This window comes from Microtus pennsylvanicus, chromosome 10 (assembly GCF_037038515.1).
Source record: "Microtus pennsylvanicus isolate mMicPen1 chromosome 10, mMicPen1.hap1, whole genome shotgun sequence".
Lineage (NCBI taxonomy): Eukaryota > Metazoa > Chordata > Mammalia > Rodentia > Cricetidae > Microtus > Microtus pennsylvanicus.
In genome coordinates this window covers 84564685-84581156 of record NC_134588.1, presented here as the reverse complement: position 1 = coordinate 84581156, position 16472 = coordinate 84564685, and the positions used below count along the sequence as shown (strand labels likewise).

General features: G+C 40.9%; 1 protein-coding gene across 1 annotated transcript in view; it reads right to left on the bottom strand.

Moving 5' to 3' along the window:
• The window catches only part of Dnah12 (dynein axonemal heavy chain 12), a 159293-nt gene that overhangs the window by 46736 nt on the left and 96085 nt on the right, over positions 1 to 16472 (bottom strand). Inside the window, exons 47-56 of the mRNA XM_075988847.1 lie at positions 15445 to 15578; positions 13963 to 14125; positions 13223 to 13303; positions 12146 to 12326; positions 7998 to 8125; positions 7038 to 7127; positions 6140 to 6280; positions 1600 to 1841; positions 602 to 749; positions 166 to 311 (exon numbers count right to left, since the gene is read on the bottom strand). Of these exons, the coding sequence (XP_075844962.1) occupies positions 166 to 311; positions 602 to 749; positions 1600 to 1841; positions 6140 to 6280; positions 7038 to 7127; positions 7998 to 8125; positions 12146 to 12326; positions 13223 to 13303; positions 13963 to 14125; positions 15445 to 15578 (1454 nt within the window). The remainder of the gene's footprint in view (positions 1 to 165; positions 312 to 601; positions 750 to 1599; positions 1842 to 6139; positions 6281 to 7037; positions 7128 to 7997; positions 8126 to 12145; positions 12327 to 13222; positions 13304 to 13962; positions 14126 to 15444; positions 15579 to 16472) is intronic.

The window sequence follows — 16472 nt, the reverse complement described above, 5'->3', positions numbered from 1 at the left end:
GCAGACATCTAGATGGATTCGTGATTAAGCAGCAAATAAAACACAGTGGTAACCGTAGAGTCTAGGGGTGACTCATCACACTGGTGCTTCTGTATAAGTCTTTCAACTTTTAAAGATTTTTGAAGACTTCCACAGAAATGCAAGGAGACCCCTTATGTTCCTTACCATCGTCTGGAATTATTAACAATCACACCGTTGTCTATGGAGAATGCATCTGTTGGCAACCCGGCAATATTCCAAGCCCTAATTTTTACTGGGTCACCCAACGTTTTACTCAGTGAGAACTCCTCTGAACATGGGATTTTTTTCTCCTGTAAGAAAGAAACAAGAGTCTGATGGTCTTTTTCACATTATTAATTGAAATATTAAGTTCATAAAATTAAACATATTTAATTGCTATAACTAAGGATTGTAAAAAACTGCATTGAAAGTTGGATTTTGAGAGTATTTTACAAGTTAAAGAAGAGGAAGGAAGAAAAAGAGAGAGAACTTTTCCATATTTTTAGCGTTCTTCCTTTCACTGTCTTAATCACCGTCACATTTTCCAAATACACATAGAATTCTGCTCTAAAACAACATTTACTAAGTGTAAACCTGGTACCTTGCACAACATGCTCCAGTTTTCTGTGCACTCTTGTCGGAATCCAGAAGTGAAGGCGCCAAGGTAAGCTATTACTCCTGCTGACACTAAGACATCACCAGTTAAGTTCTCATATGTTATTTGAAGGTCATTGGCAGCTTGAGACCATCTGTGCAACAAACCAAAGGCAAAACCAAATAATAACAGACGATTGTATGGGGAAGGGCTGGCTGGAGGGAAGGCTCGGTGGTTAAAAGCACTGGCTGCTCTTCTTTTTTTTTTTAAATCTTTTTTTTTTAATTGAGAAAATGAGAAAAAAGAAAACAAGTTTCCACCTCCTCCCAGCCTCCCATTTCCCTCCCCCTCCTCCCACCCTTCTCCCCCTCCTCCCACCCTTCTCCCCCTCCTCCCACCCTTCTCCCCCTCCTCCCACCCTTCTCCCCTTCCCCCCACTTCTTTTCCCCTCCCTCTCCAGTCCAAAGAGCAGTCAGGGTTCCCTGCCCTGTGGTAAGTCCTAGGTCCTCCCCCCTCCGTCTATATCTAGGAAGGTAAACATCCAAATTGGCTAGGCTCCCACAAAGCCAGCACATTACGTAGGATAGGGTTCAGTTTACAACGTCCACATGGTAGCTCATATCTATATGTAACTATAGCTCAGGGGATCCAACACCCTCTCCTGGCCTGCACAGGTACCAGGTATGTATGTGGTGCACAGACGTACATGCAGGCCAACAAACAGATAAAATTAAACCAACAATTACCACTTAGATTAAAAACTGTTAAAATTGCGTTTTCTTTTCTCCTCCTCCTCCCCTCTCTGGTTTATTATTATTATTATTTTTGAAAACAAGTTATAAATACTATCCTCAACTCTCAGCTTGCTCCTTTGGAGAGTCCCAGCCAGGTGCTTGACAACATGCCTGCTCTTCTCAGTCAGCCACTGTAACTGTGACCAACAACCAATAATTGTCCCCCCAAGCCTGTTACCCTTAGCTCTTGTTAGAAGCGGCAGGCTCTACCTTGATTTCTCTCCTCCCAGTCCTCCTATTAGCTTTGAGGCGCGTTCCAGCTTCTTAGCACACAGTTCCACCTGATCTTCCAAAGCTGCCTTCTCCTCTGTTTTCTCGAGAAAAATCTTCTGTAAATTTTCCAGATGATGTTCTACTTCCGCAAGTTCTGCCCTCTTCTGATTCAAAAGCTCCATTGTCTCAGCTAAGGACTTTTGCGCCTCTGATAAGCGAGCTTTCTTAGGAGCCACCACCTGTTTGGGAACAATATGCAGATACTGTGTGTTCTATATAAAAGTTAGATGTTATGGGTCAGACATGGGATATAACAATAAATTATACATAATAAGTATTTAAATCTTACATAAAACAAAACACCTATATACTTCAAAAATATACAAATCATTTGGTTTTGTAAACTATAGTATGTAAAAAAATTACAAAGCATTTTAATGTAAAGAGTATCACAATATACAGCAATGTGTTTTAAAATAATGAGAAGTTGCCAATCAACTGAAAATGGGGAGAGGGATCCAGGTGATTCTGTTTCTTCCTTTTCGTTTAACTTGTTGATTGCTCTTTTGAGACAGATTCTTTTTTATGATTTTTATTTACTTTTTAAAATTTCATTTTACATTACAACCACAGTTCTCTCTCTCACTTCTCCTTCTGCCCCCCACTTTTCCCCCAGCCCACTCCCTATCCACTCCTCCCAAAGGGTGAGGGCTCCCATGGGGAGTCAACAAAGCCTGACCCATTAAGTTGGGGCAGGACCAAGCCCCTTCCCCCTGCCAAGGCTGAGCATGGCATCCCACCATAGGGAATAGGCTCCAACAAGCAAGCTCATAAACCAGGCATAGTTCCTGATCCTACTGTCAGGGGCCTCAGATAGACCAAGTTATACAACTGTATCCTATATGCAGAAGGTTTATTTGGGTACTTTGGAGGCTCCACAGCTGTCAGTCTGAGTTCATGAGTTCCCACGAGCTTGGTTCATCTGTCTTGAACTCACCATATTTCTCTCAAACTCATGACAAATTCCCTTGCCTCAGTCTCCCAAGCGCAGATATTAGAGACATCAACCACCATACCTGGGTTCTCGTTCTGTTTCTATTTAAGTTTTTTGTTTGTTTGTTTTGGTTTTAATGGTTTTTAAATTTTTATTTTTCTTCCTAAGTCTGTGGCCTTCTTCCAAGTCACACCAAGATCACGCTGGCCTTGGAGTGATTAAGACTATGATAGTAAAAATACAAAGACAGAAAAGTTTTGTAGTAAGCTTCACTAAATTAAAATTTCCTCAAGAACTCTTAAAAAGACACTTTTTTTGTTGAAGAGAAAAATGATTTTTAAAATTGCTATTTTTGTGCCCTTAGAATATCAAGAATAAGCTTTAGTTAACTCCATCACTGAATCATGCCATAAGTCACTGGTACAAAAAATATTAGAAGATGATCAGAGAATAGAATCTGGGCCAGTCAGAAAGTGGGTAATCCCAGCCCTTCTGGAGAGTCACTGTAACTCACGGAGATACTAGTTAGAGGTAAAGACGGCAGTAAGAAACACTTAGCAGATTCAAAATGTCTCTTCTCTGGGCTAAAATTCTAAGGAAGAATGAAGATGCCAGAAAACTCCCCTTCCAGTTTTGACTTCAGAGAAGGCATTGCTAAAGTCTTTCCATCACCTTCGTGTGCTGACACGGAACAGCTGCACTGGTATGGAAATGGCAAGCAGAGGTACAGACAGGGAAGAAACGCTGTGGGGCCTCTGGAACTGAACTGAACTGGGCGAAAGCAGACCTGTCATGACCCTACTCCGTGGGGAGAAGTAAGTTCAGTAGGAGATCCTAGACAGAATCTGTTTTACTCCCTGAGCAGATCTACACAAGACCCTGCTCCATAAACTCAAACTCAAAAGCGCCTACCTCACTCTCAGCATATGCTAATGGGGGCAGCCTGGTCATTCTGTGCCTTGAGCTTATTCTAGTACACGCTACCAATAGTTCCATCTCTCCTTTAGCATATGCTCCTCGTTTCCTGGGTATATTCAAGTGATGCCTGTGTTTTTATGTTCCTTTACTAGACAAATTTGTAAAACACTCTTAACTAAATTCTCTTGATTTCCCAGGAATCTGGGCCATTTGTATATTCCATTAAAAAAAAAATCCCTGCTGAATTCAAGCCATTACTTCAAGGGATATTCCTTCACTCTGAATTTAGCCATACTGGATCTTCTTACACTGATGGATCAACTCACTTAGAACCTTTAAGATAATTGAAGTTCTTAAGTTCCATTTATTTATTTGTATGGGCGTGTCTGTGCACGTGTGCAGGATGGGTGCAGGCACAGCATGCCACAGCACACACGTGGAAGTTAGAGGACAACTAGTTGAGCTTTTCCTCTTATCATGTAGTCCCAACTGATGAACAGACAAGGAAAATGTGCTATATTTTCATAATGGAGTATTATCCAGCTATTAAGGATAATGAAATTAGCCAGGCGGTGATAGCGCACGCCTTTAATCCCAGCACTCTGGAGGCAGGGGCAGGCGGATCTCTGAGTTCGAGGCCAACCTGGTCTACAAGAACTAGTTTCCAGGACAGGCTCCAACATTACAGAGAAACCCTGTCTCAAAAACAAAAACAAAAACAAAAAAAGAAAAGAAATTATTCTTAATTCTTAATGAATATTCTTAATGAATGAACTGGATGGAGCTAGAAACAATCATTGTGAGGAAGGTGAGCCAGACTCAGAAAGATGAAGGTAGTTACATGCTTTCCTTCATTTGTAGGTGTTAGCTTTGAATCTTCAGATGTGTATGTTTCATTTGGAATACCCACAGAGGTCTGGGAATAAGTAAGAGGCCACGGGGTGGGGTAGAGTTGGACTTTCAAAGGAGGGGATATAGAAAGCACTGATTTAAAAGCTTAAAGGGACCAGGCGGTGGTGGCACATGTCTTTAATTCCAGAACTCGGGAGGCAGAGGCAGGAGGATCTCTGTGAGTTCGAGGCCAGCCTGGTCTATAAGAGATAGTTCCAGGACAGACTCCAAAGATACAGAGGAACCCTGTCTTGAAAAAGGGAACGAATAGAACAGAAAGGGTTTAAATTGAGGTGGGGGATGGGAGGGAAGGTTAGGGAAAGGAATACAAATTTTAACTCTAAAGGCTTAAAAAATCATATAGAAACCTATTTACTACTATAGAAGTTTACATTCTCTCTCTCTCTCTCTCTCTCTCTCTCTCTCTCTCTCACACACACACACACACACACACACACAGAGAGAGAGAGAGAGAGAGAGAATACATATATAACGCACTTATCGTACAGTGGGACAACAGTGGCCCTATTCTATTAGACAGTACAAGCTACCAGAAGTCCGGTGCTGTTTGGAGCTGTTGGTCAGTGAAGTCCCACAGACCTCCGAACACTACAGGCTGTGCCAACACTATTGGTTACCCTCTAGGACTTAGATAAGACCCCTGCTGCTGAAGATGCCATGCACTTGAGTTACAGAACTTGGAGAAGCTCCATCCCATTGGCTACTTCTGCAGTGCTGGGAGGTGCTGTGAAACCACTAGAGGGAGAAAGTAACCCTCAGTCTTACCCAGCTGTGAACCCTGTGAGCTACAGTAAGGATGAGCCTTGGTGAGACATGACACTGGTGTAATAATGACAGAGAAATTATGGAATAACCAGCCACTTCCTGACTGGGTTTACTGCCCACTCCACAAGATGAGCCCATGCATGCACTATTGTTCAGTCAAGAACTTGTGGCTAGGATCAAAGGTCTAGGGGAGAACTGCTAGTCTGCTAAATAAACAGAGTATTAAACGTAATCACTGATGTATTTGTGGAGTGGTGTATCTCTCAGCCTTCATCAAGGAAGCTTCCATGCGCAGGAAATGGTCATTAACAGAGACTCACAAATGACAGAGTATAAAAGCCGGCAGAATACTTAGCTCTAAATTGGATACATATACTGTGCCTGCCCTAAAACTTGGGGATCATTACAGAAGAGGGGGCAGAACGATTCTAAGAGCCAGAAATGGTAAATGAGGAAAAGGAAGCAGTGTCCTCTGATACAGCAGAGCAGCTTCATACGTGAGCTCACAGCAGCCGTGGCAGCGTGCACGAGCCCACCAAGCTCAAGGTTGGCCAGATCCCAGGATGAACAGGGGAAGTGGACATGAAATCCATTTCAGCTGAGGAGCTACTGGCAACCGAGAGCTACTGGGAGAGGGAGGGTCAATTTTCTTTAAGGGTGTTGCCACCAGGGGTTGACCAAGCTCCGGTGGAAGACCACACATTTAAGAACGTATGGGCAGCACAAGCTGGACTTGGTGGGTAGAAAATGACAAAGAGAACACAAAGTTGGGTGGGTGGGCAGGGGAGGGGAATGGATCTGTGAGGAGCTGGGGGAGGTGAATACAGTCAAAACTCGCTGAGTGAAATTCTGAAGGACCTAATACGGAATACATTTAAAACTTAAAGTTCACGTTTTTATTTAAGGGACTGTTTGAGTCGGGATTGGGTGTGCACGTCCTATAAATACCTTAGCGACTCGGTCGTACACCTCCATGGCCATGATCCACTTGCACAGCCCCTCAGCTGCAGAAGAAGCCTTAGCAACCTTAGGGGGATCAAACTCGGGGTTTGTCAAGTATTCACTGCGGATCTTCTGCATAACACTCACCTGTATGGCAGAGATTTAGATTGTAAGACGAATGCATTCATCACATAATCACAAAGAGGAAGAAAATCATAGGTAATGAAAACATTTAGATTTTAAAGAGTTACACTGAGGGCCCTTGAGAAGACACTTGCCGCCAGGCCTGGTAATCTGGGTTCAATCGCTAGCACTCACATGACGGATGGAGAGAGCAATCCTTTGACCTCTACCTGAGTGTCATGGCACACGTACCCACACTTATAACACACACACACTAAATAAATAAAATGATTTTTTTAAAGTTATGTAAAAGTATAATTAAAGCAGAAACAAATATATTTATGATAAAAATATATAAATTTATAAATATTGAAGAAAGGTGCCTCTTCCAAATATGCTAACAAGACTATGGATTGATAGAACATTTGAAAACAGAATAATTAACATTAATAAATAACAATTCAAATGAAAAGTTACCTTCTTTATGTAAATATGAACAAGATTTTCTAATAAAGGAACTATTATATGAAGGTATTTAGAGAACTTTTCAAGTCAACAGTACACTAAAATAGGAATTTATTGACTTTCTAATAATCTGAAAGTGTTTTTTGTTATAAAAATATATTCTACAGCCATTAATAAATGTTAGTATTCCTTTATCAATTATCTTAATCTCACAAAAAGCATTATCTCCTTATGTCTTATCAGACAGTGAATACTTTAAAGCTCTTTGACATCAGGACAAGGTCGCATTTAGAGAAGAAACTCCAATATAACTTACTGGAATATTGTCCTTGTCGTACTCTCTCAGATCTCTTAAAAAATTCATATCTCCCAGAAGTTTTTTGCTAGGTCCCCAGTAATCCAATATCTACAAACGAAGTTTATGGAAATGTACTTAGTTATACAATTAAAAGCACATACTAGTCAGAAAAGTGTCTATTTTTTTTTGCGTCTATATATTTTTAAAAATCTTAACTTCTTGAAAATAAAGGCCCATCCCGTGCCAGATGTGGTGGTGCACACCTTTAGTTCCAGTGTGCTAGAAGGGGGCAGGTCAATCTCTGTGAGTTCAAGGTTGGCCTGGTTAACTTGTACTTACAGTGTTCCAGGGCAATCAGGGCTGTGGGTAAAACCCTGTGTTTAAAAAAAAATAGAAAGAGACTCTTCTCCCAAAAACATGTTAAATATGTAAAAAATGATGTATTTTATTTTATTTTATTTTTTTGGTTTTTTCGAGACAGGGTTTTTCTGTAGCTTTGGAGCCTGTCCTGGAACTAGCTCTGTAGACCAGGCTGGTCTCGAACTCACAGAGATCCGCCTGCCTCTGCCTCCCGAGTGCTGGGATTAAAGGCATGCGCCACCACCACCCGGCAAAATGATGTATTTTAAACATGGATGTAAACTTAATATTAAAATTTTAATCATTGACCTGAAGGCTATATGTCACATTCTTACAATCTTAGCTACTAAATACAGGCCTCAACATGTACTGACATAAGAACAGGAAGTCTGTATGGACAGAGAAAAAAATAGAAACAACTGGAACCACAGCTTTCTGATACCATATTTACTAGAATATAGACAGATACCATTTTCTGTAGTTAGTTATGAGTCCATTAAACCTGGAAAACAATATTTTTCCCCTGGATTACAGGTTGTTAGTGTTTAATTTGATAATGTTAAAACAAATTCTGTTTTGCCATTCAATAATATGATTTAATCTGTGCCCAGTTATTACCTTGCCCCCAGTTCCTGAAGGATCTGAAATTTTTTCTGGTTTTATATCTTTCATGACACAAACAGCAGCCATAACGAGTTTAACACCAGCTGGAGGATTCTTCATTGATTTCACAATTGTAATATCAGCTGGCTATATCAAAAGAAAAGAAGACATCCTTATAAAATAGCTTACTTTTAAATAATGAGAATTAAAGAAAAATAATGTTGGGGCTATGTGTAGCAGTATTCTTCTATAACCTCAGAATTCAGGAGGTGAATGAAAGGGTGATAAGCTGTGGCCAGCCTGGGTTACACAGTGAGATGCTATCTCAAAAATAAAAACAAAAAGTAATTTTAGGAAATAAACATCTTGAGAGTGGAGCAGAGACCAGGCCTAAGTCCCGATGGAGACGTGTTGAGTGCTAGGAACCCTCCAAAGAATCACTTGTAAAATGATGTAAACTAGCAACAAGCATGTGTTAGAAGTACGATCTGCCACCTGTCTATCCTTAGGAAAGATAGTACCAGGTGTCTTAGTATCCCAGTGTCCTTCTGAGATGATTGCTGATATTGATCTCATCATAGATCAAGTGCCGGAAAGCTGGTGGGTATCTTGGTCCCTATGTGGTACAGGTTCCACTATCACAGCCCCCAGGTCTCACTAGAACTCACACAATGGGTGGTGTGAGGAATTTGTCTCACTGCTAAGGGTGAGCGTGGAGTTCTGTAGACAAGGTCTGTGGGCTTCATTCTTGGAGAAACAGTTCCTCTCTTAGACCATTCTGTGGTTTGTCTTTGTGTGTTATTCTTAGAAGATCTTAAGATCTTCTATTGTTCTTTCAATAAATTGTTATTTATTCATAAATTTCCTTAAAACTTCTTGACTTCTTATACTAAATAGAATCAACTAGGGCCCTAACTCATGTTAATAATACTGCATAGCAGGAAATACACAGCAGCAGACTCTGACCAAAAGCAGAGGCTTAGACCAATGACCTGAACTGGCAGGATTTGAAGGGACTAAGACTCTTGTATTAGAGATTAATCTTAAAGTTCTTGGAACACAGTGATAAAATAGTTTCTTAAATAAATGGTCTTGGCCGGGCGGTGGTGGCACACACCTTTAATCCCAGCACTAAGGAGGCAGAGGCAGGCAGATCTCTGTGAGTTCGAGGCCAGCCTGGTCTACAAGAGCTAGTTCCAGGACAGGCTCCAAAGCTATAGAGAGACCCTGTCTTGAAAAATTTAAAAAAAAAAGGTATTGGTTGTCTGGAATGATGTCTCTATTAAAAACAAGTTGTTTTGGGGTTCAGTTCTCAGCACCCACAGGATGGCTTACAATCATCCTTTACCCCACACTTACAGGGGATCTGATGCCCTCTTCTTGTTAAGTTTCAAACCCAGGACAAATGGCTGAGGAGCCTACTTAATATATCAAAGTGGCCCTGGCAGTCAGGTTCTCGGGCATCCTTCAGTCCCTACCTATTATGTATGGTAGGCTGTATGGCTGGCATACCCTGCCCTCTGCCCTGAACTTTCCAAGCCCAGGGGCTGGGCTGCCCTTCCCTCAGGGGCTTTCCCTACATAATCCAGATATTATGGTTACCCATCCTTTTATATCTTTGGCCTCCTGTCTGCTGCACTGGGTCCCCTCTCTCCTGTCTCCTTCTTCCTTCCCATCGCCCACATGTCCCAGCTCTGTCTGGCCATGTGTAGTGATAGGAGCGGCGGGGCTGCGTCCCCAACACCCCAGCCGCCTGCTCGGCTAGCTTTTGCCCCAAAATAACAACACACAAACTGTATTCTTTTAATCACTGCTTGGCCCATTAGCTCTAGCCCTTACTGGCTAATTCTGATATCCCGATCAGAGCATGGCGTCTCTCTGAGGCGTCTACTCCCGAGAGGAGAGCAGACACCTCAGAGAAACACCATGCCTCGCTCCCGGGCAGACGCACGCGATGAAGCAAGCCGCCAGGTTAGACATGCTGAATCTTTCCCGGTAAGACCAGTGCTCACAGATTATTAGAGATGGGTTGATCGGGATGTGAGAATTAGCCTGTAAGGGCTAGAGCTAAAGGGCCAAGCAGTGTTTAAATGAATACAGTTTGTGTGTTGTTATTTCGGGCATAAGCTAGCCAGGCGGCTGGGGTGTTGGGGACGCAGCCCCGCCGCCCTTATTACTACAGCCATGTCCACTCTGGACTCTCCCACATGTCCCAGCTCCATCTGGCCATGTCCACTCTGGACTCTCCCACATGTCCCAGCTCCGTCTGGTCATGTCCACTCTGGACTCTCCCACGTGTCCCTGCCTCTGACTGTGCTCTCCCGTATTTCTACAATAAACTTTTCCCTCCACCATACCCAGAACTGGCATGTCTTTTCCTTTTTTATTCACTTCTGACCTCTGCAGGCACCAGACAGACATAATACACACACATATGCAGGCAAAATACCCATACACATAAACTAAAATAACCTAAAAACAATTTTTAAAATATAAACAAAATCTTGTTAAATTCGTCTGCGGTGACAAACCTCCACAGGGAAAATATGCGCCACGTGACTTCTAAGTGTGGCAGGAAGCATAAAGAATGATAACAATGGGCTCCGGGCAGTGGATTCTGCTTTGTTTTATAACAATTTTGTCTTATCCAGAGTTTTGAGGATTCTATCTGTGCACTGTGACCTTAAGTACATTTGTGAAAGCTGTTCTTTGACAGCCTAGATGAGAGAAGTTAATCAGATGATCCATTTATCTAGCACCCGATTGTTAGTTGAAGATATTGGTTGATTTGATCAATTTGACATTGAATGATGTTATGTAACATGCACTGCATCAGGAAGTTCTCCATATTAACTACATCTAACATATTGACTACATGCCTCCTGTATAAGGCTTAGTTTTATGAACACTGGTGTTCATAAGAGTTTTGTAAAAGATCTCATTGTGTGTTTTTATTATTGGAGTGTTCATGATGTTGTGATTCGTGTTAAGACTCATTTCAAATTTAGTGATATCAATATCCTGACAGCCATTGACTTGATTTGCCATTCCTAGAATTTCTGTATGGCTTGGTTTTCTGTGGATCAAATGGATTTATTTTAAATTTCATTTCATTAGTTTATTTGCTGAGACCAGATATTTGAAATGAGTTGCAATTTTGACTTCCTGATTGATTATAATTCCCCAAAGAATCAGCACATTCCTTTCTCTGCTCACCACTCAAGTGCGTTTTGCTAACACACTGTGTTGCCCTCACTGGGAGGGACGGCAAACTTGATGGGAAGAGACTTCACAGGGTGCCTTAAGGTCTTTTGTTATCTACCTGTGTTCTCTGTGCATTTGACCAAGGCAAACATTTTGAATGACTTTCCCCTTCAGGCCATCTTTTCTATATCAGTCTTGCTGTTGAGTTTATAGTTTTGTCAGTCTCCCACATGGAAAGTTATGGTAATGATTGAAGAAGCAGGCAAACAACAAGGTCTGGATACTCTCAGGCGCCCTGGTCAACAGGTCATGACTCCCCTGTTCTGTTTGGTGAAGTGGCTCTCAGCCTCCCTAGTCAACAGGTCATGACTCTCGTGTTCAGTTAGGTGAAGTGACTCTCAGCCTCCCTAGTCAACAGGTCATGACTCTCGTGTTCAGTTAGGTGAAGTGACTCTCAGCCTCCCTAGTCAACAGGTCATGACTCTCGTGTTCAGTTGGGTGAAGTGTTCTGGTTTTGCCTAAAGAGCCTTAAAAGTCACACACGACACAATGTACAGCAGAAAGTGCAACTCACAGCTGCATAAGATACAACTTTGCAGTTTTCTATGCACATATATGCAGGAAGCCGCAAAAGCAGCCACACATTTGTTCTTCCCTTTCCTTCTGGCCCACATGCAGAACCTCTTGGGCTTTACAAAGACCATTCACTGCATTTCCACTAAACTATCCTGATTGAAAATTATACATAACCAAGGAAAAGCAAATATGTAAATATAACACTGTATCAAAGAAGAACTGTTGAGATGTTTCATTTAACTTGACAAATGAACAATATAACCTAATATAAAATAAACATAAAATAGAGTCATATAAAATTTAAAATGGAGCCATAGCCCATTAACCAAAGATGTGTATATTGCTTCCTTGTTGATGAAACCCAAGGTGGCAAACTCAAATACTTCCCTTAAGTGTGTCTAGCGCAGACAGAGCTGCTTCCAAGGCTGGGATCGCCTCAGCCAGATCGCTCTCACACTCATTCTTCAGAGCTTGGGCTTCTTCTGCCTTCCCACTGGCAATCTCTTCATCCAATTTCACAAATTTTCTTTTTGCCTCTACTTGTGCAGACTCTATCTCAATAATCTAAAGAAAAGAAATAAGGTGAAAATAGAAACACATTTTCAAGTAGCCTATTGTTTCTTCAAGCCTAGAGACAAAAGACTATTTGGGAATTAGGGAATTCAACGTATCATTTTGAATAGGAGAAAGGTTTGTTAAGAAAAATTAAGTTGTGAAGTTTGAAGGCAAATGGGTAGAGCCGGAAACAATCATTCTGAGTGGTCGGTCACCCAGACCCAGAAAGACAAAGGTCCTATGTCTTTTGTGGGTGTTAGTTTTGAATCTTTAGATATGTTTGTCTCATTTAGAATACCCACAGATGTCAGTAAATTAATAAGAAGATGGAGAAGGAATAGATTTCAAAGAAGGGAAGACAGAAATAGTGATACAAAGGGGGAAAGAGGAATAATGGAACAGGAAAGGTCAAATGGGGTTGGGGATGAAAAGTCAGGTTAGAGGAAGAAATACAGGGAGAGATAATTAATACAGGAAGAGATAATTAACACTAGAGACTTTCTGAAAAGAAAACCATATGAAAAACTACTATTGTGGAAGACTCCTAAAATGTAAACATCCACATACACAGAGAACTTCAATAGATTTGCCCTGTAATGCCCTATTAACCACAGGTTAACAAAAAGCTCAGAATCAGAAATGTGTTACCTCCATAAGATTTGTTGGCCAGTAAGGGCCCATAGACACCTAGATATAACAGGCTGTGATAAAAAATTAAGACTTAGTTTCTTTTTTTATTTTTTTATTTATTTATCCATTCAAAAATTTACACTTCCTCCTCTCTTCCCACTCCCCTCCCACTCCCCCACTCATCCTCCTCCCTCCCCTCCCTAAGACGTAGTTTCAAGAGTAGTTTTTCACACCTCACCTGTCCTTTGACATCAATAAAAATATTGCTTTCCTACCTGCATCATGCGTGCATTTTCAATTTTAGCCTCCTCCAATTTGGGCTGTAATTCAACAAGCTCCAGTTTCATTTCACCAACCTAAACAGACGGTTTGACATTAGCTTTTCACTGCTGTAATGGGTGACATAGAAATTAGAGACTTGAATGCATCATAAAATTCTGGCCATGAGAAGTCTTAAGTTTTCCAGTTTTTTGCATGCTAAAATAATTGTGAGAGCATATCCAGTTCTTCTCACAAAAGGCTTTGACTATTTTAGGTATTTCACAAGGCACTGGGACAAGAGGCCATGGAGGAAATGAAACAATAGGAGAAGTGCCAGCTCAGGTACTCTCCTTATACCATGACAGACAAACAAAACACTAGTGAGTATTAATAGCATTGGACTCAGTAGAAAAAGCCCAACTTATATTTAACATCTGCTACAATAGAAAGCCAAAATAGATTTCTTCTACTCTCAAATGATAACAAATTATTTAAAAATAAAACAATGTATTTTTAAGTCTCGTTTGGGCAATTTAATGAGTTTCTTTAAAACTTATTCATCTATAAAATGAGGACCTATGAGTCACCACCTCTTGGAGTTGCTAAAAGGAAAACTGAAACAAAGTGAGTGAAATACATAGCAGAACCTCGTACACATCTTACTGTTAGCCAACAGCTGCTCTCATTTTTTGTTATTATTTTTTTTTACATTTATCAGTATATATTATTATTTTGGACAGCTTATCAAGTTTACCTGAGACTCAGCAAAAGCTAACTGGTCAAGTCCATTCACGTAGCGTTGTTTTGCTTCCATGACAGCTTGCCGTTTCTTAGTCAACAGTTGCCGGAAGGAGCCAATAAGTTCGAGATAAGAAGTAGCAGTGACATAGTTATGTCTTCCCAGCTCTTCTAAGAACCTAGAAAGGAGTCAGGCAACGGGCTACAGCGCAAGTAATGGATTCCACCACGATGTAGACTCGGCGCAGCATTACCCGTAGGCGATTATGAATAAAGGTTAAAGTTTATGCAGAACATGCTAAGTCTTTTAACTTCATTAAACTCCAGAAATCTATATATAACCATATGCAAAGTCCTTATCTGAAAAAATATCAAATAATGACACATTTAAAAAGAATAAATCAACCAACAAAAATGTCTATAAAAGGTGAACTACAGCAAAAAAAATTACAGTTTTTATTTTTCTATGTGTCACACACCAGGAGGCTCTGACCTTGTTAGACAAGGTAAGACACTCAAACCATTGTGTGAGATGGGCAAGCGTCCAGAAAGGGAACTGCAAATGGGACAAGCATGAGTTACACTGTATGTTACATGTTGACTGAACGTATAAGGCCACACACGTGAGATACATATGCCTTAAAGTAACTCTTCTGTATTACTGCTTCTGAAGCATGCCTCCTCTCAACAGCTTCCTAGTTAGCTCTACATCTTCCTCTTGCTACCCCACTGCTGCTGCTCTGCTTCCTCACAGCCAAACTCCGGACAATTATAAGTTACATTCTCAGGGCCTGACCCATTCTCAAAACCCAAGAGAAGTAACTTCGTTTCTCATATGTATGTGATATATATGTGATATTACAGGGGATAAACACGGAATGCAGACTACAGCACACTTCTTGGTACCACACTCCCAGTCACTCATACTGGATAACTGACTCTAGATGGTCGACCCTCTCCCCACCATTCAGTCATCTCACCTTCTCAGGAATTTCTGCCCAGTGTCTCAGCAACAGTGTTTTTTACCTAAGAAATCTGCCACACCAACCACTGTTGATCAGATCAGGGCTGGGCATGAGACACAATGATAATCACATTTGGGGATAAAATTGGAGCAGGAAGCTAGAAATAATTGGTTAGCTTCTTTCTCCAGCTAAAACAGCAAGAAGTACGCTCAGAAGCCAAGAGGGAGGCAGCTTCCTCCAAACACAGTCAAAGAGAAAGCAAGGAAAGGCCAGAAGCAAGCGATGATGCACACCAGAGAAAAACAGTTGTCGGTTTCTCACAGATTCTAACTTTTGGTTGTTTTTCAGATCTTTGTGAGACAGACATTTATGGACTTTCAAAGTAAGTTCTTCTTTTCTATTACTTGCTAGTTGAGGGTTTCAACTAATTACATAACCAGAAAGATTAGAAGACAATGAAATAAATATTAAAATGCCGCACTTTGGTGGAAAATGCAAGGCATTTGCATATTTTCAGCACCATTATTCCTGACCTTTCTGAGAGGACCATAATGGAAGTGTGGAAGTGTTTACAGATTGGGACTATCTCTTGCCGCTCAACCTCAGTCAGCTCCAGGGTTTCTAAGAAATGCACGGCTACACGCTCAAGAGCATCTTCAGGCCATGGCTGGAAAGAAGGAGAAGAAAAGTTTATTAAAGATGAGTAGTCTCCAGTGTTTAGGAGCACTGGTTGTTCTTCCAGTGAACCCGGGTTCAACTCCCAGCACCCATATGATAGCTCACAACCGTCTGCACCCTCACACAGATACACATGCAGGCAAAATACCAATGCACATAAAAGAAAAATAAATTAATTATTTTAAAAATATGAGCAGTCTCAATCCAACAACATAAGTAGTGACTTCATATAGAAGAGTTTAGGAATATGAAGTTGAAAATTTAATGAGGAAAAGAGAATTAAGCGGACTGAGGTTCCAATATTTTTTAGATTTCTTTATACATGACAATGAGAATAAGGCTAGCACAATAAGCATTAGTGACACACTACATATTAAGAACATAATTATGTCACTTTCACCTCTCCTCTACTTGGACACCTGTTAGGCATCTCAGTTTTAGCATGTCCATTGTAGGAGATGCTTTCTACTCAATATTAATTAGTTCCTTTCCCCATATGAGAACAGAGGGAAAAAACTTATTTAATTTGGATTTCTGTCATTAGAAGTCCTTCATAATCCCTATCATAACATCCAAAGCTGAAGTTATTATTTTCTTCTACCCAAATGTTCTTCTTAGCTAGTCTTTTGCACATTAGTGAAATGCTTTCTTCTGCTTTATCCCGAACTATGCCAATTGTGATCTCGCTCCAGGCCTTTTTCTTTTTCCTCTGACCAGAACCCTGCTTTTTCAGACCTTCGTATGGCTTACTTTCTCACTTCCTTCATATTTATACCCAAAGTAACATAAAGTGTTCCTGGAACACTCTTTCTAGAATCATCTTCTCTCTGTTATTATTCAGCCTCTTGTGCTGAGTGCCGTCCCCAGAACATACTAATACCTC